The sequence below is a fragment of the Caretta caretta genome, chromosome 23 (assembly GCF_965140235.1).
Source record: "Caretta caretta isolate rCarCar2 chromosome 23, rCarCar1.hap1, whole genome shotgun sequence".
NCBI classification, from domain to species: Eukaryota; Metazoa; Chordata; order Testudines; family Cheloniidae; genus Caretta; species Caretta caretta.
The window spans coordinates 13,830,930-13,850,081 of record NC_134228.1 but is presented as its reverse complement, the minus strand read 5'-3'; the positions used below and the strand labels follow the sequence as shown (position 1 = coordinate 13,850,081).

Here is a 19,152-nt window from a genome sequence, read left to right as displayed (position 1 = left end):
GGGTCCTGCCCAACCGCCATCGCGCCCCACCTCTTCCCGCCAAGCCGAGCTCAGGGGAAAACCCGGGACCTGCGCATGGCTCGGCCCCCGCCACTGGCGCACATCCGGGTCCTTCCCATCCCTAAGCCCCGCCCCTTGCTCGGTAACCCCGCGCTGAGCCCTGCCTGCTCAGCCGCGTCCAGCTCCTAAAATAGCCTAGCCCCACCCTCGCGGGGACATCCGGGTGCCCTCGATACCTGAGCCCGCCCCCTGCTGGAGACCCCCCTGAGCCCCGCCCCGCTGGGCGACATCCGGGTCCTTGCAAGAACTCGCTCCTCCCAGCCCTGCGCGTGACCCCGTGAACATCCGGGTCCTACCCTCCCCGCGCGCCAGGGTTACCATAACAACGCGGCCTGGTCTGCGCTGAGACCGTCCTGGCCTGGCCCGGCCGCGGCCTGGTTCCGCCCAGCCCCCGAGACCCTCCCGAAACACCCCGCCCTGAGAGACCCATCCCATAACACCCCGCCCTGAGAGACCCTACAATAACACCCCCCATGCGGCCGAGAGACCCTCCCATAACACCCCCCAGTGTGGCCGAGAGACCCCCCAGTAACAACCAGCCCTGAGAGACCCATCCCCTAACACCCCGCCCTGAGAGACCCCTCCCATAACACCCCGCCCTGAGAGACCCTACAATAACACCCCCCATGCGGCCGAGAGACCCTCCCATAACACCCCCCAGTGTGGCCGAGAGACCCCCCAGTAACAACCAGCCCTGAGAGACCCATCCCCTAACACCCCGCCCTGAGAGACCCCTCCCATAACACCCCGCCCTGAGAGACCCTACAATAACACCCCCCATGCGGCCGAGAGACCCTCCCATAACACCCCCCAGTGTGGCCGAGAGACCCCCCAGTAACAACCAGCCCTGAGAGACCCTCCCGAAACACCCCGCCCTGAGAGACCCATCCCCTAACACCCCGCCCTGAGAGACCCTACAATAACACCCCCCATGCGGCCGAGAGACCCTCCCATAACACCCCCCAGTGTGGCCGAGAGACCCCCCAGTAACAACCAGCCCTGAGAGACCCTCCCGAAACACCCCGCCCTGAGAGACCCCTCCCATAACACCCCCCCGTGTGGCCGAGAGACCCCCCAGTAACAACCAGCCCTGAGAGACCCTCCCGAAACACCCCGCCCTGAGAGACCCATCCCCTAACACCCCGCCCTGAGAGACCCTACAATAACACCCCCTCCCATGCGGCCGAGAGACCCTCCCCTAACAACCCCCCCGTGTGCCCGAGAGACCCCCCAGTAACAACCAGCCCTGAGAGACCCTCCCGAAACACCCCGCCCTGAGAGACCCCTCCCATAACACCCCCCCGTGTGGCCGAGAGACCCCCCAGTAACAACCAGCCCTGAGAGACCCTCCCGAAACACCCCGCCCTGAGAGACCCCTCCCATAACACCCCGCCCTGAGAGACCCTACAATAACACCCCCCATGCGGCCGAGAGACCCTCCCATAACACCCCCCAGTGTGGCCGAGAGACCCCCCAGTAACAACCAGCCCTGAGAGACCCTCCCGAAACACCCCGCCCTGAGAGACCCATCCCCTAACACCCCGCCCTGAGAGACCCTACAATAACACCCCCTCCCATGCGGCCGAGAGACCCTCCCCTAACAACCCCCCCGTGTGGCCGAGAGACCCCCCAGTAACAACCAGCCCTGAGAGACCCTCCCATAATGCCCCCCATGCAGCCGAGAGACCCTACAATAACAAACCCGCCCTGAGAGACCCTCCCGTAACACCCCCCCATGCAGCTGAGAGACCCTCCCGTAACACCCCCCCCATGCAGCCGAAAGACCCTACAATAACAAACCCGCCCTGAGAGACCTTCCCATAACAACCAGCCCCAAGGGACCCTCCCATAACACCCCCCCATGCCACCGAGAGACCCTCCCATAACAAACCAGCCCTGAGAGACCCTTCCCTAACAACCCCCCCATGCGGCCGAGAGACCCTCCCATAACACCCCTCCGTGCGGCCGAGAGACCCTCCCATAACACCCCCCTGTGCGGCCGAGAGACCCCCCAGTAACAACCAGCCCTGAGAGACCTTCCCATAACAACCAGCCCCGAGAGACCCTCCCGTAACACCCCCCCATGCCACTGAGAGACCCTCCCGAAACAAACCAGCCCTGAGAGACCCTTTCCTAACGACCCTCCCATAACACCCCGCCCTGAGAGACCCTCCCGTAACACGCCCCCATGTGGCCGAGAGACCCCCTCCCGAGTAACAACCCCCTCTGAGAGACCCTCCCGTAACACCCCCTATGCAGCTGAGAGACCCTCCCATAACAACCCACCCTGAGAGACCCTCCCATAACACCCCCCCCCCATGTAGCTGAGAGACCCTCCTGTAACAACCTGCCCTGAGAGATCCTCCCGTAACAAACCTCCTGTCTGATCCAGGAGCCGGCCATGTTGGGAGCTGCCCAGGACAACGGAGAGTGGTGAGATGCGCCCGCCAAGCTGGGCAAGCCGGAAAAGGCATTTCAAGACATGTGGGAGACTGAGCATCCGTGGGAAGCGGGCCAACCCTCAGAGGTGGGGCTGTCCCAGGGCCTCCCCTTGTGGACAAGCAGGACCCCTTGGGGAGGCTGCTCCAAGGGAGTGACATGGTGGGGGGCAGACATTCCCAGCTAGGTAGAGCTAGGTGCCTGCTTGGAGCCTGGACTTAGGTGATGCAAGACACAAGAGGGGCAGGATTTTTGTGGGTCATGTGCTGGGGCGCCCATCTCTTTCTGCTCGCTGTAGAGAGAGTCCAGGCCCCTAACTTGGGCTCTGTGGGTCACAGCGATTTTTCAAGGGACCTAGAAGGGCAGCATCACAAGGCCTAAGTCCCTTTGGGGGTCCAGGCCTAATGTCCTGGACAGTGCTCCATCGCCCTCATTTGATATGCGTACCTCATCCTTCTTCTAACCAAATATGGGACACAGATGTTGAATGACTATGTCTGCCTTTTCTGTACCATCATTAGCAATTTTTCCATCTCTGTCTATGCTAGAGTGTATTTTGTTCCTGATATGCTTTAAAAAAACCCCTCCTTATTGTCCTTAGCCAGCTATGGATGTTCCTCTCTTGCCTTTAGTTTCCCTTATCAATTTTCTACACTTCTAATTTATATTGATTACTGTTTATCTCATATTTTTCCCCATTTTTTATATGTAGCTTTGTAAATTTCTAACTGATACCTTCATTTCCCCCACTGAAAGAGCATGGGCTTTTAGCCAAATGTACCCACTTTCTTGATTTCTGGAATTGTGGCTTTTTGGCCATCTGAGGAACTTTTCCTCGAAAACTCCCCAGGTGCATTCATATTTTGCAATCTAATTTTTTTCTTCCAGTCTATTTCACTCGTAATTTTTCTCTGTGTTAGGAAATGAGCCCATTCAAAGCACAGAGGAAAAAATATGTTATAGGTTGGAACATCCTGTTTGCCCATATTGAATGATTGAATAATAATAATAATGGGAGGTGGCGCAGCTCAGCGCCGGGTGAGCCATCGCCATGCGGTGGTATGTGCCGCTGTTCCCCAGCTGCACTGCTCTAGAAGTGGCTGCATCTCAGTATCAGGCGAACCATCCCCAGGTGGTGTTATGTGCGGCTGTTTCCCAGCTGCCCCGCCCCAGAGGTGGCTGCATTTCAGTGCTGGGAGAGCCATCCTCGTGTGTTGGAATGAAGGAGACGGAGCCAGAGGCCTTTCAACACCTTTATGTCTGTTCCATGCTGCATCCAGCGCCCCATGGGTCTCAGTTCCAGTGGGTGGCTGGGTCCAGGCTGAGGGAGATGACGGAGGGCGGGGGGGCAGGGGGGGAGGTCATAGCGCGCAGGGAGCTGTACCAGTCGTCGGGGGCACGGGGGGGTGGCGGGGGGTGGGTGCACGGGAACTGGCCAGGAGGAGGCGGGAGCCCTGCGGGGTAGGAGGCAGGGAAGCGGGGGAGGTGGTGGTGGGGGGCCAGGGTCGGGGTGTATTGGTACTGCCGGGGTGGGGGAATGGGTACTGGCCCGACCGAGAGGACCCGCGGAGGGCTGGGCTTCAGCAGGGCCCGTTCCTGTTTCCGCTGCTTGGCCCGGCGGTTCTGGAACCACACCTGGAAAGAGAGAAAGACACCGTCCAGACCCAGCCGTGTTACCCCACGGAGCCCCTCACACAGGAGTGCCCCTGGCTGGGACTTCAGTGATGCCTCACCCGGCACAGAGTGCGGCCACCTCTGGGGCGGGGCGGCTGGGAAACAGCCACACAGAACGCCCTCCAGTGCCTAGCACTGACTGCCAAGAGAGTGCGCCCCCCTGCCCAGCCTCCCGCCCTGCAGCCCTCCACCTGGTACCTGGATCCTGGCCTCATTGAGCCGCGTGGCCCGGGCCAGCTCCTCGCGGACGTAGATGTCAGGATAATGGTTCTTGACGAAGGCGGCCTCCAGCTGCTCCAGCTGCTCCTGTGTGAAGCTGGTGCGATGGCGCCGGCGTGTGGGGGTGGCGAAGTGCAGGGAAGGGGGAGCAGCTGGGGGTCCCCCCGCCAGGCCGGGCATCTCTGGGGCCTTCCTGAAGGGGGGGCTGATAATGTCTGAGAGGGAGACGGTGTGGGGTAAGGGGGCTGTCAGGACCTCAGCTGGTGCCCCTCACTTCCGACCAGCAGCCCCCTCCTAGCCCAGCCCTGCCAGCTCTGCCGGCTCCCCTCACTCCCGACCCACAGCCCCCTGCTAGCCTAGCCTTGGGCTCCCCACAGCCCTGCCCGTGCCCCTCACTCCTGACCCGCAGTCCCCTGCCAGCCCAGCCCTGACCCCCTCCCCAGCTCTGCCGGTGCCCTTCACTCCCGACCCGCAGCCCCTGCTAGCCCAGCCCCGGGCTCCCTGCCCCCACCTCCTATAATTTAAACCGGGGGATATTTCTAACCTCTGTCAGCGCGTTCTCCTGCAATGTGCGGTGCCCCCGTGGCAGTGTGCTGTGCCCCCTGGTGGCCCAGCATGGGTAAAAGCCCTAATACCTCCACCGCAGGGAGCGCTCCCCCTGCAGCTCAGTGCACGGAGGTCTGCGCCACTGTGGGGGCGCGTTGCAGGCTCTGGGGGAATGTCTCCACACCCCAACAAGGTCCCTTCTTGGCAGGTCAGTGGCAGCCTCTGAGAGTCCTCCCCCCCAGTCCCGCTGGGGACATGTAATTCCCGGCTGTGATCCCCTGGATTAAGTGGGGGGAACCTGATCACCCCTCCCCACCCGGCCCATCAAACCTGAGAGCGTGAGAACGCAGCGCCCCGGGGGACACAATGCACCCGGGAGGCTAATTAGTCTGGGACGGGTGGGGGGGACAGGGACAGGGAAGGAATTTGAGCCCCAGAGCGTCTGTGCCAAGCAGCTTTCTCATTAACGTGTACATGACCTGGGGCCACGGACCTGGCTTCCAGCCCCACCACTGTAATAACCATTAGACCCCCCAGCCCCCTCCCCCCCCAGCCAGGGAGAGAATCCAGGAGTCCTAGCTCCTAGCCCTCCCTCCCTGCTGTAACCACTAGACCCCACTCCCACCCTCCCGAGCCAGGGAGAGAACCCAAGGGTCCTGGCTCCCAGCCCCCACCCTGGTTCTGCATGGGGGAGGAGTAGTGACAGTCCCCCTCCCTGGGACCCCACTCACGGTTCAAGCCGCCAGCCCTGCCATGGCTGCAGAGGATGTGGGGTCAGTGCTGGGTGGCCGGGCTCAGCACTGGGGGACAGGACGGTGTTGGAAGCAAGAGCGGACTAACAGCGTTGGGGGATAAGGTAGGACCCAGAAGTCCTGGCTCCCAGCCGTGCTCCCCCGCTCTAACCACTAGATTCCCCTCCCCTCCCTGGGGAGAGAACCCAGAAGTCCTGGCTCCCAGCCCCTCCCCCCACTCTCACCACTAGACCCCACTCCCCTCCCAGAGCCAGGGAGAGAACCCAGGAGTCCTGGCTCCCAGCCCCTCTGGCTGTAGAGCAGTTCCCCCATCTTTCTCCCTGAACTCTGACCCCCCTTTCCTCCCCTTTCTCTGCCCCCTCCCTAGAAGGGACTCGTCCCTGAAGGCTGGAGGTCCCTACTTACCAGCCTTGGCGCTGACAGTTTGGGGTACCCGTCACCTAACCCCGCACCCTTCCTGCACTCCCTCCTTCTCGCCCTGTGCCCCATGTGCCCCCACCCCAAACTTTTAAGTCGTCTCTGAGTCCGCCCCTCCCCTCTTGGGGGGTGTCTGCATTGACCAATCAGTTCCCCCTAAGTGGGGACCATCCTCCCTCAAGGCAGGTCCTGGCAGGGGTGGGTCAGGGCAGGATCAGTGTGGGCCCCAGAGGGCCCCAGGTGCTGCAACCCCTAGATAGCTAGGGGGTAGCTGTCGGGGGGGGGGGTAGTTAGCAGTGTATGTGTGTGTGCCCCCTACTGGAGGGGGTGGGCCCTGCTCTGTGTGTTGGAGTAGTCTGCACTGCGGGGGAGGTCAGTTAGTGGGGGAGAGGCTGGGGAGGCCCAATCGGGGGTCATTGTGGGGAGGTCCATGGTGGGGGCGTGGAGTTTGGGAGGCTCGGGGGGGGGGGGGGGGGGGGCTCTGTGTGTGGCAACTCCCGCCCCCGTCCCCTGGGATAAGGTTCCAGTAATCAGGGCTGCCCATTGTGAGTGTAAATCCACCGAGATTGGGAACAGCCGTGGAGACAAAACCAGCCCCCTTCTGCCCCAGCCCTGCCGGTGCCCCTCACTCCCAACCCGCAGCCCCCTGCCAGCCCAGCCCAGGGCTCCCCCATAGCCCTGCCGGTGCTCCTCACTCCCAACCCGCAGCCCCCTGCCAGCCCAGCCCAGGGCTCCCCCATAGCCCTGCCGGTGCCCCTCACTCCCAACCCACAGCCCCCTGCCAGCCCAGCCCAGGGCTCCCCCATAGCCCTGCCGGTGCTCCTCACTCCCAGCCCAGGGCTCCCCCCCAGCCCTACCGGTGCCCCTCACTCCCAACGCGCAGCCCCCTGCCAGCCCATCCCAGGGCTCCCCCCCAGCCCTACCGGTGCCCCTCACTCCCAACGCGCAGCCCCCTGCCAGCCCAGCCCAGGGCTCCCCCATAGCCCTGCCGGTGCTCCTCACTCCCAACCCGCAGCCCCCTGCCAGCCCAGCCCAGGGCTCCCCCATAGCCCTGTCGGTGCTCCTCACTTCCAACCCGCAGCCCCCTGCCAGCCCAGCCCTGGCCAGCGCCTGGCACTAGGGGGCCCAGGTTGTGAACAGCTGCTGGATTTTTTTTGATGGCTTTTCCCTGCTGGCCTGTAATGGGCGGGTTAGAGGTTGAGCAGCCTGCCCCCTTTCCGGCTGCCCTCAGCATGGTAAGGCATCGAGCAACCGCCAGGCAAACGGGTTTCCTGTTATCTCTGGAACAAGCTCTGCCATGGAACCCAGGAGACCTGGCTCCCAGCCCCCCGCTCTAACCCACTGGACCCCACTCCCCTCCCAGAGCCTGGGAGAGAACCCAGGAGTCCTGGCTCCAACCCTCCCTGCTCTAACCCACTAGAACCCACTCCCCTCCCAGAGGTGGGGAGAGAACACAGGTGGCCGCTGTGTGTTTGTGTGTCCCTGACGCCCCCTGCTGGAGGGGATGGACTCTGCTCTGCGTGTGTGTGTGTGTGTGTGTGTGTTTGTGTGTATCCCTGCCAGCCCCTGCTGGAGGGGTTGGGCCCTGCTGTGTGTGTGGGTGTTAATGCAATGAGGTTGAAGCACTGACTCTTGTGTTCCCTACAGAGCCAAGAGCTAATAGTGATTCCTCCATCAGCTCCAGGTCTCTGCTTTTGGGACAGGAGCTGAGTTTTGGATGTACAGCTACTGAGATGCAGCCACCTCTGGGGCAGGGCAAGTGGGGAACGGCCACACATGGGCTTGCCTGGCGCTGAGCTGCAGCCACCTCTGGGGTGAGACAGCAAGGTAAGAACAGCACAGCAAAGCCACAAACCTGGGACGGGAACTGAAGGACTCTCCGTGTTTTTTTGACTGAGGTTCCCGAAATAGGGATTCGGCTGAGCCAGTGGGGGTCAGAGACTGTACTCGGTACCATTGTGAGCCTCTCGTCTGACCTCCTGTATCACATAGGCCAGAGACCTGCCCCGAATGAATTCCTGTTTGATCTAGGGCAGAACTCTTAGCAAAACTGACCGTCCTGATGAAAACCTCCGGGCTGGAGAATCCACTGCCCCCCTGGGGAAGGGTCCCGAGGGTTCATTGCACTCACGGCAAAAACTTGCACCTTATTCCCAGGCTGCATTTGTCCCGCTTCAACTTCCAGCCATGGGCCAGGGTTCAACCTCCTGCTGTGGTGCTGACGTTTGTTCCCCACAAGGGACTTAAAGACGGTGATTGAAACACTCAATATGTCGGGACTTTTGGGCTAAAGAGCCAGAGATCAGAACTGGCACCCCCCCAGCCCCATTCCCTGCCCCCCTGAACCAGCCAGTCCCCGCCCTGGGGCCGGTGGGAGCTGGTGCCCCCTAGAGGGGACAGGCCCCGGCCCTGGCCCCATTCCCCACCCGCTGAGCCAGCCAGTCCCCATCCTGGGCATGGATCAGGGCCGGTGCCCCCTAGAGGAGACAGACCTCATGTCTCCTCTTTGGCTGTCTTTCTTTGGCTCCCTGATTTCCAATGGTCTAACGATTCTCTCTTACTTCCTTTACAAGCCCCCCAGGTTTGTTACAGCTCCCGGCCCGGGGCTCACACGCTTACAGCCGGAAGCACAAGACACTAGCCCAACCCTAGGCTGCCCCCCCGCCCCGCTCTGACCCACAGTCCCCCGCTAACCCACTCCTGTTTCCACCCCCAGCTCCAGCAGAGACCCTGCTTCACGTTGTCAGGGATGCAGCATAGTGGGAACCGGGTCAGTCCCAGGATCCTAGAGACACAAGGCGGGGGAGGTAAGAGCTGTGATTGGACCCACTTCTGTCGGTGAGAGAGGCCAGCTTCCGAGCCCTTCTCTAGGGCTCCCGCTACCATGGGCCTCTGCTCCCCTCCGGTGGCTTTTTTATTTCCCCTGCTCAGAAGGCCAAGAGGAAAAGTGACATCCCACCTGACTTCTAGTGCCCCCGCTCCAACCGGGGTGGGGGGGGACTGTATTCGGGCATTGGGGGGGCATGAGAAGTGGCTGCTGCCTTCAGAGCTGGGTGGCCGGAGAGCGGCGGCTGCTGGCTGGGCACCCGAAGGGAGGGTGGCCTGGCAGAGGATTTCTTGCCTCGTGTGCACCTGGCTGGGTTTGAGTCAATGCCTTACAGGGTTTAATAGTTAGTGAGAGGTGCATGTCGAGTACCCAGGAGTCCTGGCTCCCAGCCCCCCGCCCCCCTGGGCACCAGGGTGGGGTCGCTCCATGCCTGGTGCAGACGCAGGTCGTTGGTGGACAGGGTCATCGACCCAGCTACGGCCTCTGGCAGAGGCGGCCGAGCTGCGCCTGGGGAGGGCCCTTCCCCCCGGGGGGTGGGGAGCGTCGCTGCTACAGCGCCCTGGCTGTGGTGTGGACGTACTCGAGGAAACTGGCCTGGTCCTGGGGGGTCGGGGGCTGCCAGCCCTTAGTGCTGTCTGGGGTGGGGCTGAGCTCCCAGTGTCTGGCATGGGGGGAGGGGCAGCATCCCCTTCCCCCACTGTTAATTGATGTCAGGACACGTGGAGTTAACCCCAAACCCCAGCTCCAACCCCCTCACGCCCCATGCTGCATCCAGGAAGCTGCCCACCCAGTTACACACACACAATGCATGTGGTTGTGTGTGTGTGTGTCTGTCCCTGCTGGAGGAGACAAGCCCTGCACTCTCTGTGTGTGTCCCTGCCCCCCCTGCTGGAGGACACAAGCCCTGCACTGTGTGTGTGTGGGGGGGGGGGGGGGCGGCGCGGAGGGCGTGTGATGAAATGGGAATTTTTCATAATATTTTGAATATTGTGAATGCCTCGGTTTCCCCTACGTGGCATCGGGCTAACGAGGCTGTGGGAAATGGTTGTTTGCTCTGCGCAAAGACTCAGAGATCCTGGTGTGACTGACGCCTGTCTGGGCCCAGACAATTGCCCAGCCATTGGGTACCGAGAACTAACCACCACGGTCGACCCCTCTGTAGGAAAGCGAAGAGCTAAGGAGGAGGGCCAGGTCACTGTGTGGACTATCGGAAGCACAGTGCCATGGATCTCACAAAAGGCTGGTGTCTTTAGACCCAGAGGCCAGACAGAAATCTGCCTTCATCACCCCCTTTGGGGCTCTTTGAATTCCTGGTCCTACCTTTTGTCTCAAGGGGGCGCCGGGTGGATCAGTTCATTACTGTGGAGGGTGGAGGACTTTGCTCGGGCGTACAAGCCCTTCCTGGTGCTCACCGACACTTGAGGCACAGGGCTGGGCGCGGTGCTGATGCTAAGTGGGAGAGAGACCCCGTCGTGTACGTGGGCGAGAACTTGCTGCCCCAGGAGCAGAGCTAGGCCCCCAGGGAGAGGGGATGCCTGGCCGTGGGGTGGACTTTTAAAAGGCGGCAGCTGTATCTAACTGGGCGGCATGTTACCGTGTAGACTGACCACTCTCTTCTGGCACGGCTGCACCAAATGAAAGGGGCTAATGCCGAGCTGCTGAGACGGAGTCTGATCCTCCAGGGTTATGAGATGCAGGCGGGCCACGTGAATGGATGTGCAAATATTACAGCAGATGCTTTGTCCCGGGGAGGGGTCCCTGGGCTTCCCCAGGTCACGGGCCGTAGTGACCCCACTCAGTTGGGTCTCGAAGGGTGGAGAGATGTGACAAAGTGGAAACTTTTCCTAAGGTTTTGTGTGAATGCTGCGTGTGTCTCGGTTTCCCCTATGTGGTGCATGTTTAACTAGCTGGTGGAATAGGTCGTTGACTCTCTACGCTGTGTCCAGACATCTAATAAACCCTCCTGCTTTTACCACACTAGCTGAGAGTCACTCCCACGTCAGGCAGTCGGGGGTGCATTGCTCCCTTTGGGGGTACAAGTCTTCCCCAGGTGTCCAATCCAGCTGGACTGGTCGGGGGGGGGGGGTTATGGCATGATGCAGGGGTGCTGACAGCTCCGAGGTTTGGTCCCACGGGGCGGGGAAGCCGAGGGGCTCACGCCAGTGAGTGAGTGTGCCCCTAAGGGGCTGCCACACTGAAGGGGATCTGTTCCAGAGCCGGGCGAGAGCACCAGGCCTGTGGATCCATGATTCCTTCCAACCCATCCAAGGACCCATCCATCCCTGCCCCCCATCCCTCCACCCATCTATGTCTGCCCACTCATCCCCCGATCCAAAACCACCCCATTCTCCCAAAAACCTCTGCCCAACCATCCCCCATCCAACCACACCAGTCCACCCATTACCTCTCCCATCCATCCACCCTGTCATCTCTTCCCACACAACCATCCCTGCCCACCCGTCCTACAACCATCCATCCTACAACCAACAAGCCCTAGAACCCATCCATCAGCCCATCCAACCACCCATGCGCCCAAACATCCCTGCCCACTCATCTCACCCAGCTCCCCTCCAACCACCGACACACCCATCAATTCCTGCCCAAACACCCACCCACCTATCCATCCCCCATCCATCCCTGTCCACTCATCCATCCTTCCTACCCCCACCCACTGTGATGAAGCGGGACTGTTCTTAATGTTTCCTCTGAATATTGTGGGGGTGCCTCAGTTTCCCCTAATCAGTTCTTAAGTATCTAGGTGGTGGGATAAGGGGGTATGATCGTTGCACAGCCCTAGAGGGCAGGTGTGTGCAGGGGTCTGGACACAGAGAATGGCTGACACCCTGTTTCCTGGCTACTGATGGGCCTGGCCCTTCCCCCTACAAGGTGAGAGCTAAAGGGTTGGAGAACAAAGGAATCAGGTGGCCTCCTGGCCCGGCAAAGGGACAAAGCCCAGAGGAGGGGGGGGCTGGAGGGGGAGTCAGTTGGGGGCTGGCTGGGGACGTGGAGTGAAGTGCAGACGTGGTTGTCTGGCTCCCTGCCCCTCAAAAATGGACCCGGCTGAGGGGACCTGTTCTCTGCACCTACAAGCTCTGTTTTAGACCATGTTCCTGTCATCAAATAAACCCCTGTTTTACTGGCTGGCTGAGAGTCACGTCTGACTGTGAAGTTGTGGGGCAGGACCCTCTGGCTTCCCCAGGACCCTGCCTGGGCGGACTGGCTGTGGGAAGTGCACGGAGGGGCAGAGGATGCTGAATGCTCCGAGGTCAGACCCAGGAAGGTGGAAGCTGTGTGAGCTTTGTGTCCTGAAGACAGGCTGCTCCCAGAGAGGAGACTTCCCCAGAGTCCTGACTGCCTTCATGGGGAGCAGTTCCAGAGCATCACCCAGGGACTCCGTGACAACTGGTGTCAGCAATGGGATGTACTGCACCCCGTGGGTGGCGCTTCCTGCAGTAAGCGACTGGGGAGCAGTAAAACGAAGGGGGACTGAAGAGGACGAGGCGTGCTGAAGGCTCAGAGAGGAGCGGTTTCGGGGGGCGGTTAACCCCTGGGAGTGTGTGACCAGCGAGAAGGACTATGCAGTAATGGGGTCCCCCTGGGGACTGTGGTGAGCAGTCTCAGGGGTGGAGGAGCCTGCGGCTTGGCCCGGGGAGGGAGAAGGACTTTTGCAGTAACAGGGTTCCCCTGGGGATTGCAGCGAGTGGTCCCAGGGGCGGAGGAGTCTGCGGCTCGACCCTGGCAAAGAGGTGGTGACCTTGAGAAGGGCTGGCACACGAGGGGTTCTCCCTGGAAACCGTGGGGAGCTGAGAGCACACAGGCCTGTGAGTCCACAACAGCTTGGGAAGAGCGGAGTGATGGCCTGTCACCGTCTCCTTAAGAAGGACATTGTAACCCTGTGCAGAAAGAGAGGGTTGAGCATTGGAAAGTTCACCAAGGCACAGTTAATCGTGCAGCTGGAGGAGGATGACTGCTCTAAGGAACAGATTCCTGACCCCAAATGGGGCTAGAGCAGGATCTGGGAGCAGCGGGAGTAGTAGCCAGGCATCCCCAAGACTCCTGTCTCCGACCAGACGAGGGTCTTCACGATCGGGTTCCCCATCGGGGGATCGGAGACGGACGGGATTGGAGCTGAGTCCGAGAGAGCAAGAGCCCAAGAAAGAGCTGCAGAAGCGGCATGAACTGGCGGTGGGGGAGCGGAGAGGCATAGGGGACCTCCCCGGGGTGAGTGGGGATAGACCCCGGGGGCCAGTTCCGCAGGGAACCTCGAGACTAAATTGCTGCCCCTTATTAAGGGGGGGTGGGGATGTGGATGCCACCTCACTGCCTTTGAGCAGGCTGGAGATTTGAACCTGGGGGACCCTGCGGAAAAGCCCCGGTGTCTAGCTCCCTTGCTGGGTCCCCAGGCCATAGACTCTGTCAGCCAGATGGGTGGGGATGAGGACAGGCTCCCACTCCTGACCCCAACCTATATGTCTGTGTGGAGTCTCCTGGGGTCGGGCCCCTCGGACCCCCAGTGGGAGCGGAAGGTGATGGTCAATGGGGAGACATTCCTGGGGTGGCGAGATCCTGGGACAGAGAGAACTGTTGTCAGGCCCTGGGTGGTGCAGCCTCAGAGGCTGAGGGGCTGTGTGAGCTGGGTGAGGGTCTCAGGGATGAAGCCCCTTGCCCTGTCTATGGCCCAGTTCCCTGTGCAGACCCAGGAGGGGTGGGGCTGGCTGGTTGTTGGGGTGCTCCAGGACACCAGCTGCGAGACCCTGTTGTGGGGTGACTGTGTCTCTTTGGGACAGGATCCAGGCCCTGCTCCTGTAACGGCCAAGGGTTTGAATTTGAATCCAGGGAACCAATTGGCGGAGAGGGAAACGGTCAGTGAAAATGCAGATGACCTGGCTGGCAGGGGGGAGGAGCGGCTAGGCTCAGGCTACCTGCCTGCCTGTGTCTAGACCCCTGCACACACCTGCCCTCTAGGGCTCTGCAATGATCATACCCCCTTTTCCCACCACCTAGATACTTAAGAACTGCTTAGGGGAAACTGAGGCACCCCCACACTATTCAGAGGAAACATTAAGAACAGTCCCGCTTCGTCACCCCGCCATTCCCAGCCATCTGCTTATGCACTCACCCACACAACCCCGTCCACTCATCCATTATTCCATCCACCCAACCGTCCCTACCCCCTCACCTATCTGTAGATCTGTTCTGACCAAGGCCACGGAACAACGAACAAAGCCTGAATTCCCATCAGCCTTGTAAATATGTAGTTAGTAGGAAAGGGAACAGCAGGCGGATGAGGAACCAGGAACGGATGGCGAACATGTGACCAGGGATTGGCTCCCAGGAACTAAGGAGCCGATCAGAGAGCGTGCGAGGGGATGTAGAACAGAGAGTGCGGGCAGCGTCTGTGTGAGGGCGTGTTTATCAGCTGGTGAATGAGTTTGTACTTTGGGTGCATGGTTCACCCTGGACCCCACCCCCTGCCCCTGAGCCTCAGTAGCTCAGGGTCGGGCCCTTGGGTGCCAGGAGAGAAACCTCTGTGTTGAGCCTGACGTCGAGCTGAGGTCTTGGAGACCGAGTGGATAAGGTCCCAACATCATCCACCCAACCATCCCTGTCCGCTCACCCACCCATCCAGGTGTCCACCCGCCATTAGACCCATCCATCCATCTACCCATGCATCCCTGCCCCCACACATCCCCCCCATCCATCTGTCTATCCACCCACCCTTACCCCAACCCATCCCTCCACCCAACTACCCATCCATCCCTGCCCCCATTCTCCCATCCATCCACCCACCCACCCATTCCTGTCCAGCCGCCCAACCATCCCTGTCCGCTCACCCACCCATCCAGGTGTCCACCCGCCGTTAGACGCATCCATCCGTCTACCCATGCATCCCTGCAACCACACAATCATCCAGTGCTGCCCTCACACATCCCCCCCATCCATCCATCCATCCCTGCCCACCCCCACACATCCCCCCCATCCATCTATCCATCCATCCCTGCCCACTCCCACACATCCCCCCCATCCATCTATCCATCCATCCCTGCCCACCCCCACACATCCCCCCCCCTCCATCCATTTATACATCCACTCTCTCATGACTCCATCCATCCCCCCAACCACCCTGTGCACCACTAGAGCACAGCGCCCCACTGAGTCCCCCAGCAGAGCCCCCCCACTCCGCATGTCACAGTCCCTGCTCTACCCCATGCCGCCCCTCCACCCTTGGGTTTCCACCCCTCTCCTCCCTGACTCGCTGCGGGCGCTGAGTGACCGGACATTTCCCCCTCCGGCAGGGAGCAGGGGTGGGGACTGTCCCACGCACCGAGCAAGAGACATCAGATAATAATTACCCGCCCCTCCCCCGCTGACATCCCCCCCCCCCTCCTCCTGTCCAGCCTGGCCGGTGTGGGGGGGAGGAGAAGGGTGTGGTGCTGCTTATATAGGAACCAGCGGGGCTGAGCCACACACTGAGCAAGTCGAGATTCTCAGCCCTCGCCTGCCCCATGGTCTCAGGTAAGAGAGAGGAGCCTCCCTGCTGCTCCCCTCCGCTGGGCCCCCAAGACCCCCTGCTGGGCCCCCCGGCACCCCTTCCGGCCCCTCTGCTGTCTCCCTCCCAGCCCTGCCGGTGCCCCTCACTCGCGACCCGCAGCCCCCTGCTAGCCTGCCCCTGCGCTTTCCCCATCTCCAGGCCAGGCCAGAGCAGAAACTGCTGGAAAAGGCTGGGGTTGGTGTAGTGGGGAGCCCCCCATAGCGCCCCCTGTAGGGAGAGGACAGGCTCGGGTGATTCTGGGGGGCTGGGGGTGTCTCCATCTCTCATGGGTCTAACCGGCTCCGCCCCCCCCCCGACCCCCTCGATCCCAGCGTCACCATGAGCCCTGTCGCCTTGAGCCGGCTGCTGGCGGCAGCGATCCTGGTCCTGGCGCTGGGGGACCCCACGGCCGCCTGCAGCTGCGCCCCCCAGCACCCCCAGATGGCGTTCTGCGAGGCCGACGTTGGTGAGTGACCTCTGACACCACCCCCTGTCCCCCAGCACCCCTCTGAGCCCCCCATCCCCCAGTACCCCCTGCTGAGGCTGCCCCCCTTCCCCCAGTACCCCCTGTCCCTCAGCACCCCCAGACAGCGTTCTGCCAGGCTGACATCGGTGAGTGACCCCTGACCCCACCCCCTGTTCCCAGCACCCCTCTGAGCCCCCTGTCCCCCAGTACCCCCCTCTGAGCCCCCCATCCCCCAGTACCCCCTGCTGAGCCTGCCCCCCATCCGCCAGTACCCCCCGCTGAGCCCCCCCACCCTCTGTCCCTCAGCACCCCCAGACGCCGTTCTGCCAGGCCAACATCGGTGAGTGACCCTGACCCCACCCCCTGCCCCCCAGCACCCCTCTGAGCCCCCATCCCCCAGTACCCCCTGCTGAGGCCCCCCGCCCCGTGTCCCTCAGCACCCCTCTGAGCTCCCATCCCCCAGTATCTCCCGCTGAGCCCTCCCCGCCCCACCAGTACCCCCAGATGGCGTTCTGCCAGGCTGATGTCAGTGAGTGACTCCTGAACCCACCCCCTGTCCCACAGCAACCCTGAGCCCCCCATCCCTCAGTACCTCCTGCTGAGCCCCCCTGCCTCCCCAGCACCCACAGATGGCGTTTTGCCAGGCCGACGTCGGTGAGTGACCCCTGACCCCCAGCATCCCTCTGACCCTCCCCGTCCCCCAGCATTCCCAGATGCCGTTCGCCAGGCGGATGTTGGTGAGTGACCCCTGACCCCACCCCCTGCCTCCCAGCACCTCTCTGAGCCCCCCCCCAGCACCCTGAGATGTTGTTCTGCCAGGCCAACATTGGTGAGTGACCCCCCCAATGCCCCACACCCCAGCACAGTTCCCCCATAATTTTTGCAGCTCCCCCAAACACCCATAAATGCTTGGGCCCCTCCCCCCGAGCTATCAACCCCCCCCCCCCCCCCGAGCTGAGACGTCCCACCCCCCGCTGACCAACCAGGGAGCGCTCCCCCTGTGCCCCAGCGTCAGTATAGCTATTATCGGAGCTGATGCTGGGGTCACTGCTCCAGCCCCGACGCCCCCTAAGAGTGTGTGTCTGTGTGTGTGGCGGGGGGGATCCTGCTCCCTCCAAGGCGTGGAAGAACCCAAGAGTCCAGAGTCCCAGACCCGGTTCCCCCGGTTGTCTGTGTCATATTGGAGTTGACTCTGGTGGTTTTAGATGCCGTGAGCCTGGAGGGCCGCTCAGGGTGCCCTGACCCCCGTCTCTTTGCTGTGCAGTGATTCGGGGCAAGTTCATGGGGGTCACTCCACTGAACTCCAGCAGCAACACCCAGAAGTTCGAGTCCTGGATTCGCTACAAGATTAAAATCACCAAGGTACCTGCACCCCCCAAACACCCCCCTGCTCCCCACAGCCGGCCCCCACCAACCCCGCTCCGCTCCCCATGGCACCCCCTGCTGGTCCAGGCCAGGACTGGGGTAGCCAGGAGCTCCCCCCAGAGCCAGGCCCCCTGCCCCGCTCCCCACAGCGCCCCCTACTGGTCCCGGCCAGGACTGGGGTAGCCAGGAGCTCCCCCCACAGCCAGGCCCCCTGCCCCGCTCCCCAGAGTGCCCCCTGCTGCTCTGATGTGCGTCTCCCCGCAGACCTACAAGGGGCTCGAGTCCCAGGGGAACGGCATCTTCATAGACTCCTTGGAGCAGGAGACCTTCTGTGGGTACCAGCACCGGGCGCCTCTGAACGGGGAGGAGTACCTCATCATGGGTAAGGCACCCCCATCACCCCAACACCGGCCTGGGGCAGCCCCCGCCCCGGGGACTTCCCAATACCCCTCAGGGCCCCTTGACACCAGCCCCCTTGTGGGGTAATTCCCCCCCATGCTGAGAGATGCCCCCTGCCCCTGGTCACAGATCCACAGGTCTGGAGCCCCCCTCCCTGGCTATGGCCCCCCAAGACACTGCATTCCCCGCCCAGAGGTCCAGTGTGGGTGGATGGGGGGGCTGTGCAGTGCTATAGGGGTGCTCTAGGTGTCCTTAGAGGGCTCTGTGGGTCCATGTGGGGCTCGGGGGGGTTCTGGGGGCTCTGGAGGGGCTGTTGGGTGGATGTGGGTCTGTGAGGCTCTGTGGGATTGGGTGACTGTGGATTTGTGGGGGGGGGCCTCGGGGGCTACAGGGTCTGGGGGCTGTGGGGGGCTATAGGGGGCTCTGTGGGTCAGTGGGGGGGCTGTTGGTCACTATGGGGCACTGTGCCAGCCACTCCCTCTGCCCTCTCCCCCCAGCTGAGCGGCAGGACAAGCACCTGATTATTTCATTGTGTTCCTTCGTGCGCCCCTGGGGGCGCATCCCCCCCAGCCAGCGCCACGGGATCAGCCAGGCCTATGGACGGGGCTGCACCTGCCAGGTGAGTTCTTGTGGGATGGGGCCTGGGAGGCCTGGGTGGCAGGGGCTGGGAGTTGGGGGGCGAAGGGTCTGGGGGACTGGGGCTGGGAGATGGGGGCCTTGGAGGGCTGGGGGTGTCCCTAACCCCACCTCCTTCCCTCCCCCAGGTGATGCCATGTAACATCAGGCCTGGTGGGGGGAGATGTGGGGCTTGCGGGGGCCGGGTCTATGCGGGATGGGTGCGTCCTAGGGGGGCCTCTGTGGGTCGGTGGGGAAATCTATGTGGGGTGGGCGTGTCTCTCCCTAACTCCACCCACCCTTCCCCCCCATGACTGCCACACAAGTGGGGGGATAGGGTTCAGGGGGCAAGGTCTATGCCATAAGGGTGGGGTTTGTGGGTGGGCGTGGCTCTCTCTAACCCCGCCCCCTCCCCAGGTGGTGCCCTGTGAATTCAGGCCATGCGAGCTGTTGGGCGACGCCCAGTGCCTCTGGACCGATGGGCTGCTGGACCAGAGCTGGCAGGGGCCCCAGGCCCAGCGTCTGGCCTGCCTGCCCCGCCCCAGCCAGGGGGCGCCCCCCGGAGCCGACCCCTTCTGCATCTGGGAGACTCTCAAGAGCAGACCCTCAAGAGCAGCGATCTGCCCTGGACTGTGCCCCCTCCGAAACACCCCCTGACCTCCACCCCAACCCCCAGAACTGTCACCCCCTCTCCCTTTGACCCACCCCGAACTTTATTCCCCGACCCAAGCTCGGGCTCGGTTAAAATGGTGTTGCTGAGTTTGATTCTTAAATAAATAAATTGCTGGAACCCAGATCCGTGCTGTCGTCTGCCGGCCCAGGGCTGGGGAGCGTGAGAACC

General features: G+C 62.2%; 2 protein-coding genes across 6 annotated transcripts; one reads left to right on the top strand and one right to left on the bottom strand.

Moving 5' to 3' along the window:
* Positions 1-51: 51 nt before the first annotated feature.
* On the top strand, positions 52-19,107 carry LOC125628358 (metalloproteinase inhibitor 1). Of its 5 annotated transcripts, none has more exons than XM_048833342.2 (7): positions 52-2,493; positions 8,265-8,359; positions 8,824-8,914; positions 17,197-17,294; positions 17,562-17,679; positions 18,194-18,315; positions 18,729-19,107. In XM_048833342.2, the coding sequence occupies exons 3-7, from the start codon at positions 8,857-8,859 to the stop codon at positions 18,966-18,968; spliced, it is 636 nt and encodes a 211-aa protein (XP_048689299.2). In that variant the 5' UTR covers positions 52-2,493; positions 8,265-8,359; positions 8,824-8,856; the 3' UTR covers positions 18,969-19,107. The 5 variants fall into 5 exon arrangements, with proteins under 5 accessions (XP_048689299.2, XP_048689297.2, XP_048689298.2 ...); XM_048833340.2 differs by lacking the exon at positions 8,265-8,359 and adding an exon at positions 7,755-7,934; XM_048833341.2 differs by lacking the exon at positions 8,265-8,359.
* On the bottom strand, positions 3,793-4,572 carry PROP1 (PROP paired-like homeobox 1). The gene is made up of 2 exons (XM_048833483.2): positions 4,372-4,572; positions 3,793-4,134 (listed from the first exon to the last, which is right to left on the bottom strand). The coding sequence occupies exons 1-2, from the start codon at positions 4,570-4,572 to the stop codon at positions 3,793-3,795; spliced, it is 543 nt and encodes a 180-aa protein (XP_048689440.2).
* Positions 19,108-19,152: the final 45 nt, after the last annotated feature.

Bases quoted from the DNA above. Each gene is read 5' to 3' on its own strand.
- PROP1 (XM_048833483.2), bottom strand. From the start codon at position 4,572: ATGCCCGGCCTGGCGGGGGGACCCCCAGCTGCTCCCCCTTCCCTGCAC. The intron at 4,135-4,371 runs GTACCAGGTGGA...CTCTCTTTCCAG, and splicing joins TCAATGAGGCCAGGATCCAG to GTGTGGTTCCAGAACCGCCG.
- LOC125628358 (XM_048833339.2), top strand. From the start codon at position 15,806: ATGAGCCCTGTCGCCTTGAGCCGGCTGCTGGCGGCAGCGATCCTGGTC. The intron at 15,933-17,196 runs GTGAGTGACCTC...TTTGCTGTGCAG, and splicing joins GTTCTGCGAGGCCGACGTTG to TGATTCGGGGCAAGTTCATG. The intron at 18,316-18,728 runs GTGAGTTCTTGT...CCCCCTCCCCAG, and splicing joins GACGGGGCTGCACCTGCCAG to GTGGTGCCCTGTGAATTCAG.